This window comes from Chlamydomonas reinhardtii, chromosome 14, assembly GCF_000002595.2.
Source record: "Chlamydomonas reinhardtii strain CC-503 cw92 mt+ chromosome 14, whole genome shotgun sequence".
NCBI classification, from domain to species: domain Eukaryota; kingdom Viridiplantae; phylum Chlorophyta; class Chlorophyceae; order Chlamydomonadales; family Chlamydomonadaceae; genus Chlamydomonas; species Chlamydomonas reinhardtii.
This window is the reverse complement of record NC_057017.1, coordinates 1,710,510-1,718,396: the sequence shown is the minus strand read 5'-3', so window position 1 is coordinate 1,718,396 and position 7,887 is coordinate 1,710,510. Positions and strand designations below refer to the sequence as shown.

Genomic DNA, 7,887 nt, shown 5'->3' with positions numbered 1-7,887 from the left:
ACATCGCAGCCCGCCCCACACAACACAACACAGCCCGCCCCGCACATCACAACACAGCCCGCCCCCTAACAACACATCGCCGCCCCCGCTCGCGCACCGCTATGTCCGGCCGGCAGCGGCGGCATGCGCAGCCCGCCACAAGGCGACATCAGCCGCTCCAGGGCCGGCAGCACCACCGCCGCCTCCACGTACACAGGCGGAGGCCCCATGGCGAAGTCCAGTCCGCAATCTCCCAGGTCGATGCCGCACGCCTCAGCCACCTCCACACACGCCTGCGCCACCCGTGCAGTTGGCCGCCACAGAGCGCGAACGTCGCCCTGCGGGCCGTCGCCGTCAGCAGTAGCAGCTCCGTCAGCGCTGCCGGCACCTCCGGCAGTAGCAGCTCCGTCAGCGCTGCCGGGACCTCCGGCAGTAGCAGCTCCATCAGCGCTGCCGGGACCTCCAGCAGTAGCAGCTCCATCAGCGCTGCCGGCACCTCCGGCAGTAGCAGCTGCGTCAGCGCTGCCGGCACCTCCGGCAGTAGCAGCTCCGTCAGCGCTGCCGGCACCTCCGGCAGTAGCAGCTCCATCAGCGCTGCCGGCACCTCCAGCAGTAGCAGCTCCATCTGCACTGCCGGCACCTCCGGCAGTAGCAGCTCCATCTGCACTGCCGGCACCTCCGGCAGTAGCAGCGGCGGAGCCGGACCCTACGGTATCGGCCACCGCTGGCGTCGCGAAGGCCGTGGCCTGCTCCCGCCGCCGCAGCTGCCACTGTCGCTGCTTCGCCTGCGCCTGCGCCTGCCGATTGCTGAGCGCCAGCAGCAGCGCCGTAGCGGCCTGCAGGAGACAGCCCCGCGGCACGAAGGATGCCAGCCCTGTCGACGGCCCCTGCTGCTGCTGCTGCTGCTGCTGCTGCTGCTGCCCTGCCCGCGGTACCTCCTGCTGAGCACGGAACGCCGCCGCCTCGGCCGCGGCGGCGCCGCCGCCCGTATAAAGTTCGCGGCTGTAGACGAGGCCCGGCGTCAGACTGGCTAGGCAAGTCTCCACCAGTCGCCGCAGCAGCAACTCAAAGCCCGCCACCGGCAGCGCCGGCCGCCGCAACCGCCCGCTACAGCCGCCGCTGCCCAACACGCCCTCACCCAACGCGCCGCTCCCCGGCTGCCAGGGGGAGCCCGGCGGCCAGCCCGGCGGCAGTAGCAGCCCCGCCTCAGGCTGCTGCTGCTGCTGCTGCTGCCGCTGACCCACACCCGACCCGCTGCTGCCACGAGCCGCGGCGTCGGCAGTAGCGGGCGCTCCTACCGTCCCCGCAGCAGTAGAGGGCACGAGCACCGTCCCTGCGGCGGGCTCCGGCGGAGGGCCGCCGGCTGCCAACAGCCACATGCCCAACGCGTCCAGCGACGCCTTTCCATGCAGCAGCAGCACGCTACCTCCTGCGGCGGCGGAGGTGCTACTCCCGCCCCCGCCTCCTCCTCCTCCTCCTCCGCCGCCGGTGCCTCCGCCTGCCCCGCTACCGCCTCCTCCTCCGCCGCCGCCGGCGCCGCCCGCGGCACCGCCTCCAGGCCGCCCCGCCGCGGTGGCCTGGCGACTGCTGGGCGCAGGACCGCCGCCCAAGTCGTGTGAGCTGTCAAGTCTCCGCAGGCGCAAAACTGCGGGTGGGCGCTGCCAGGGCGCGAGGCCGTACGTGCCCCCGCCGTCCGCCGCTGACACCTGATCAGCCCGCATGCAACAACACGGCAACGTGACGTGCGTGCCAGAAAACACGAGAGATAGGGGACACGCAGACTAGTATGCGACATGCAATGCTTGAGCGGTCGCGTGCAACGTCATGTGCAACGTCACGTGCAATGTCACGTGCGGGAGGCGGGGTTTATCTACCGACAGCGGTAACCCATGTGAACTTTCATCCAACGTGACCTGCTGCCAACGAACTGTGACCTGTCGGCCTTTTGTGTCAAGAGTCAAGCGCATGCGCATGCGTCTGCGTATACCGTATGCATGCATGTTGGAGGAACTTGGCAAAGAGGCGGCACGAGCACACGGCGGGCGGTTGGAAGCCAGCAGGGCTGCGGCTGGGCCGCCTGCCTCGGTGCCTGGCTGTCCCTTCTTCCTTCGCTCGTGCTCCCCTTGCCCACCACTGCTAGCTGGCGCCAAACGTGTTTCTACCTTTCCAGACCCAACCTATCACTTGAACTGACCCCAATCCATTGACACCCGCCTGCGTGCGTGCGTGCCCGCCCGTCTGCCACGGCTGCTTGCCTGCCTGCCTGCCCGCCCACCCACCTGTGCCACCACGTGCAGCAGCAGGAGGTGTTGTACGGCCGGGTCGAACAGCTGCCGCTCCAGCCAGCCAACCACCTCCAGTGCGTGTTGGCGGCTGTCCGCAGCAGCAGCAGTAGCAGCAACAGCAGTAGCAGCAACAGCAGTAGCAGCAGCAGCAGTAGCAGCAACAGCAGTAGCAGCAGCAGCAGTAGCAGCAACAGCGGCCGCGGAGCCAGGAGCTTCGGCGCCGGCGGCCGTGCCGGCAGTGGGGGCCGCAGCGACGGCGGCAGCGTTGACCTGCTTGGCGCTGAGCTCGTGGGCGGCCCACAGCGCCCGCACAACGACCATCACGTTGTGCATGTGGTCCTGCAGCGCCTGCTGCTGCTGCGTGCTCGCGTCAGGCCGTGAGGCTTCAGAAGCTGCTGAAGGCGATGGCGGTGACCCCGCGACGGCGCCGGCTGCGGCCGCCGAGACCGAGGCAGCAGCTGCACGAACAGAGCCGCCGCCGCCGCCGCCGCCGCCGCCAGCCGCGGGGCGACCGGCGGCAGCACGGCCAGCGCTGCTGCTGCTGCTGCTGCTGCTGCCCGCAGCAGCAGCCCCCGCTGCAGCAGCCCCTGCCGCCTCTGCCGCTCTCAGCTCCTCCTCCGCAGCCTCAACCTGTGCGGCTGCGGCCACCATCCGCAGCACGCAGCGCGCCAGACAGCCCAGCAGACCGCTCCGATCCACCGCCGCACGCACGCCCGCCGCCACCCGCCGCAGCCCGCTGCCGCTGCCAGCCACGCCCGCGCCCGCGTCCACGTCGTCTGCATCCACTGGCTCCACCGCCGCCTGCACCAGGCCCAGCATCATACCACAGCAGTCGCTGAATATGGCGCCCCACGGCGATGCCTCCGACGCGCGGCCCTGGGGTTCATGCATGTTGCCCATGGTGCGCCTCGGCTGCCGGGGATGAGGCGCTGCAGCGGCGGCGGCGGCGCGCCTGCCGCCACGCGCAGCGGCGGTGGCGCGCGCAGCGGCGGCGGCGCGCAGGGTCTCAATGTGCTGCTCCGCCGTCCGGGCCTGGGCCTCGGCGGCGGCTGCTGCCAGCTGCACCAATGCCGGCAGGAGGTCCGTGTCTACCATCAGTTGAAGTAGCTCGGCGCGCACCTCTGGCGGGACCTGCGCGGCGCAGCGGTGAACAGATGGAGCGAGCCGGGCATGTACGGTGCCGCACCATGAGAGTGAGTGAGGTGGGGACTAGCCAGTCCGCGGCAGGCCGGGCGAAATTAGGTTGAGTGGTGGCCTGGGTGGGCTACTGCTTCTGCGGGCTGCCGCTCGTGCGGGATGCTACTGTGGAAGCAATGGAGGCAACGTTGTACACGCACGTGTGTGTGTGTGTGTGTGTGTGTGTGTGCCTGTGTGATTGTGTGTGATTATGCATGCATGTGTGTGTGTGTGTGTGTGTGTGTGTGTGTGTGTGTGTGCGTGTGTGTGTGTCCTGCTGACAGCTGCAGCCAGCTTGCGGCCTAGCTGCCCGCCGGGCTCTCCACCAGACCCCTCACCCAGCGCCGCATGCAGCCCGCAGCCGCCATCGCCAGACCCGCCCGCAACAACGCACCTGCCATAGCTAGGTAGCTAAGCTCGCCCGCGCCTAGTGGCGAGTTGGGCCGGCACTGGCTGCAATCAATAGACGTACACGCGCTCGCTTACCGGCGCCCCGCCGTTGCCGGCCAGGCGATAGAACCCGGCATTGAGGACCACAAAGCCATGGAACAGCGCCACAAACGAGTCATCTTCCCCGGCATCTGCAGTTTCATTGCAAGTAAGCGTGCATGGGTATACATGGCTCGATCGCGAGTAAGAGGCTGGGATGGCGCAGCCCGCGGGGATGTATGGACTAACGAGGTAATATGTGCAGCATGCCGTGGCTGGGTTATGGCGTGGCGTGGCGTGGCGTGGCTGGGTGTGGTGGTGCTTGGCGTCCCCCCCCCCCCCTGTCACAGCGAGGGGCACTGCGGCGTGGGCTTGCTTCGTACGTACCGGTCCAAGAGCTGACACCCCCTTTTCGTTCCCCAGTCTTTCCCTGTACCCCGTTCCCTCATTCCCCGAGTCCTTCTCTCACCTGCGTCCGCGATCTGCACCCGCTGCGTCAGGCGCCTGACGGTTGTGCCCAAAGCCTGGCACAGCCGGATACGTAGTGCGCGTTCGCGCAAGGCTGACTGCCATGCCGCGTGTACACGATCTTGTGAGTTGCAAATTAATGTGTCACGCAGCCCTAGGAGTAGCCGGCGGATGCTTGGTGTGAGGGTGGAGACAAAGTTGTCTGCGCATGCAGCTACTTCTCGGAGACCCTTCAAAGCGGCATCCTCGGCCAGTACGCCTTGCTGTTGACTGTTGCGGAGTTGTATTCGTATTGGTATCGGCTGCATTATTATGGCACTCTTGATAGTGGGCACACTTGTAACGTCAAGTTGTTGGGTATTAATCCGTTTTGTTTATGCCTGTCTCGCGCGTCTGTACGAGACAAGAATATTGCAGTATGCGAGCCTATTGGCCGTAATAAGGGTGCGAAACCAGCCACAGCCTCCCATGCGAGTGCCACCATCCCACATCCGACACACGCAAATGAACCGTCGTAAAGAACCCCCGAGATGCTAAACCACCACAAGCTGGCGCGCGGTCACAGCAGCGGCCCTGTAGCCATGCTTCAATGCCTGACCAGCAACTGCACGCCACACGAAACGTGTGTGTGTGTGGGGGGGGGTGGCTCGGGGTTTGGTTGGCACTGGGTGCAGACGGGGCATTCTGTGCGGGTGTGTGATGGGACAGGGGCATTCTGTGCGGGACGGGAATCTGTTACAGTTTGCACAGGGGACGGCAGCCGCTGCAGTGTTTGCATGGGAAGCACGCGCCGCCTGAATGCGGCAGCTACAGTCGACCCCCCGGCGCCGCTGCTCCATCATCTCCCCATCCTGCATCCAGCATCTCCCAGGGGTGCAATCGTGCATGTCCCGACATGGGCAGGCCGCCAGGCGGGCAGGCCGCCAGCCCCTATTACTCATTATGAGTAATGACCCAGTGCCCAGATGCCCTGATGGCATCAGATGCCCAAGCCGGCTTGAGTGAGGCACTGCTACCAGAAGTCTTGCACAGCATCGCGGCAGCCGACCGCTTGGGCAACCGTGTGAGTGTGTGACGGGGGCGAGAGCAATCCAGGTCCTCAGATTCCTACCGGGAGCCTGGCTTCATGGCTTGGCAGCCGATCAGGCCGTGCGGCGGCAGCAGCAGCATGCCGGACACAAATGAGGCGGCTGATGGAGACGGATGGCTACTGGCTAGGTGACTCATTCGATCCCGCACGCCACGTCGTCACAGTTCCCACGCACGCCGCATTGCAGCACACCATGCGGCATTTCTTGCGGGCTGGTGTCAGGTTCTTAGGCCATGCCAGCCCTTAAAATGGTTACACAGCTTTCACATGAAGGCCAACCCACAAGCTGGTCATGCCAGCACTGGAGTTGTCACGCCCCAGCCATGGTTTACTCTAGGGCTGCCACTGGCTCGGAGTGATCAACCGACTGCTGCCTCAGACCCAATACCCCATAACTCGTACACGGGCAGTGGTTGCCCTGAATGACGCGCGCCAGCAATGGCGCACGACAGAGTGGAGGTATTCGTGCCCCAGAGGCCGTGCGTGGCCGGGCGCCCGGGGCGTGAGGAGTGCGCGTCAGCAAACTACCAGCCTGCCAGCAAGTTAGCAATGTCTAAGTGCAAAACCCTGGCGATACATAAGCTGCGCACTCTTGCCTTGACGTCGCAAATTGGATGTTGGGGTCTGCCGGTCTGGGAATACGCTGCATAGTACGGGACTACGCCAACCTGCCCCTTACCCTGTCCCATCACACGCAGAGTCCCTGGCCAAATACCGGTATCACAGGTGCACAAAGCCCAGCACGCCAGAATCCACAAACTCGGAGCAGTCAGCAGCTGACAAAGTAGCCCCGAATGACGATACTCAGTGCCCTTAGGCCTTGTCTGCAAGCCAAATCTTAAAAGCGTTAAGTCCAAGAATGCGGCAACTTCATTCGTGTATAATCAAGGAGTACATGGCCATACGGCTCGCAATCATGGGCGGCCATGGCATGCGTGTCAGACACTATGGTGTCGTGTCCTTTATGTACATAGAGCCGCTCTGATTGCAAATCAAGGTTTGCAACAGCTGCTCCTACTCTCCTGCCCTATCTTGCTGTACAGCCTCCCCGCCGCCATCCCGTCAAACTGCCCTCAGGCCATGCAATCCAGCTGTAAACTTTGCCGGCTTAACCACAAGCCTTACACCTAACCTAACCCTGCTGCTTGCTGGGTGCAACAGGTACTACGGCTTGTCGGATCCCACGCACCAGGTGCAAATGGTCATGCCACGACGCAGCGAGCCACAATTCAGGCCTGCAAACAGAAGTGGGCAACGTCGTTAGCCGGGTCCGTGCTGCGGTGTCCAGCGAGTATGTCCCTTGCACCGATGTCACCGGGTCGGCATGTTCCCTGTCCCAGCCAACGTCATGGCGCATGTGGTCAGCAACGTACCGTTGTTGCACATGTACAAGTCCGTAAGGCCGTAGTAGAGCGTGGACGCATACGTTGCCGACAATGAATCGCAGGACTGCCCATCCCAAACGTTGCCAAACTTGTAGCAGTTGGGAATGGACCATTGGGAGTACTTGTTCACGCAGAGGGATATGCCAATCGACGCCTGCGGACAGAGTTAGACAATGGTCAGCTCTGTCCCCGTGCCACGCCCGCGAGTGATGGCTTGGCCTAGTTACTTACCGCGACGTTGTTGCAATTGAGGGTGGGGTTAATGCGCTGTAGAAAAGTTATGCCTCCCATTGAGGACAGAGAGTAGAGGTTCACGATAGCAGTGCATGTCTCTGCCGGCCGGAGGGTATGGTACTGCCCGCAGATAGCAAGGTAGGGTGCCTGGGCTTGTGGCTCGTCGCCGGGGAAGAGCGGGGGAGCAGGTGCGGGCATTTCGGGGCGAGGTGGCCGGGTCGGAAACAGCGGAGGCGGCGGTGGGGGCGACTTGGCGCAGGGGTCTTTGCGCAAGTCCAAGGTGATTGCGCTCTGCAGCTGGCGCTCGACGCAGTGCGGGCCTGCATGCAATGATACCTCAGTTAAAAGAAGTTAGATTGCGCAACTGGATCTATAGGCGTCAGTACGCACCCTTGCACTCCGCGGCTTGTGAATTGACGACAGCCGCTGCTGCCCTAGAGCTGTCGCCGCCATCAGAAATTTCCAGGTGAACCTAGCCATTCAGAGCAGCGTATCGAGTCAGAACGAGCTGCACTTGTTGGCCGGGCTGTTCCAGCTGCGCATTTGAATGCCCTTACCGCGCGCAAGGAGCGAGATGCCTCAGCGACTATTGCAGCTAATAGACATACTAGTAAGAGCGCAAGAATCCGCGCCTTAAGTCCGCGGCCGGTCATTTTCAGGTCAGCACCAAAACCAATTTGCGTGTCGACTTTCTCGGCTTAGTTCACTACTAGTGGTGTCATGCGTCACGATATCGCAGCACAGACTACAGTAACTATCTGCAGTGTTTAGGCTGGGTGGCTTGTTGTAATACTGGTTGTAGCATCATCGACAGACAGTCTCAACTGCTGGGCTTCTCGGA

At 63.8% G+C, this 7,887-nt stretch overlaps 2 protein-coding genes across 2 annotated transcripts in view; both read right to left on the bottom strand.

The window, feature by feature from the left end:
* CHLRE_14g619500v5 (uncharacterized protein) overlaps positions 1-4,738 on the bottom strand; it is a 10,282-nt gene extending 5,544 nt beyond the window's left edge. The window contains exons 1-4 of the mRNA XM_043070154.1: positions 4,339-4,738; positions 3,927-4,021; positions 2,259-3,395; positions 98-1,685 (exon numbers count right to left, since the gene is read on the bottom strand). Of these exons, the coding sequence (XP_042916827.1) occupies positions 98-1,685; positions 2,259-3,395; positions 3,927-4,021; positions 4,339-4,645 (3,127 nt within the window). The 5' untranslated portion in view covers positions 4,646-4,738. The remainder of the gene's footprint in view (positions 1-97; positions 1,686-2,258; positions 3,396-3,926; positions 4,022-4,338) is intronic.
* A 929-nt stretch (positions 4,739-5,667) lies between these two features.
* On the bottom strand, positions 5,668-7,798 carry CHLRE_14g619450v5 (uncharacterized protein). The gene is made up of 5 exons (XM_043070153.1): positions 7,604-7,798; positions 7,437-7,518; positions 7,044-7,366; positions 6,801-6,966; positions 5,668-6,662 (listed from the first exon to the last, which is right to left on the bottom strand). The coding sequence occupies exons 1-5, from the start codon at positions 7,697-7,699 to the stop codon at positions 6,592-6,594; spliced, it is 738 nt and encodes a 245-aa protein (XP_042916826.1). The 5' UTR covers positions 7,700-7,798; the 3' UTR covers positions 5,668-6,591.
* Positions 7,799-7,887: the final 89 nt, after the last annotated feature.

Excerpts from the sequence above, each read along its gene's own strand:
- CHLRE_14g619450v5 (XM_043070153.1), bottom strand. The coding sequence starts at position 7,699 with ATGACCGGCCGCGGACTTAAGGCGCGGATTCTTGCGCTCTTACTAGTA. Across the intron at positions 7,519-7,603 it reads CATCTCGCTCCTTGCGCGCG|GTTCACCTGGAAATTTCTGA; the intron begins GTAAGGGCATTC and ends CTGAATGGCTAG. Across the intron at positions 6,967-7,043 it reads TCAATTGCAACAACGTCGCG|GCGTCGATTGGCATATCCCT; the intron begins GTAAGTAACTAG and ends CTCTGTCCGCAG.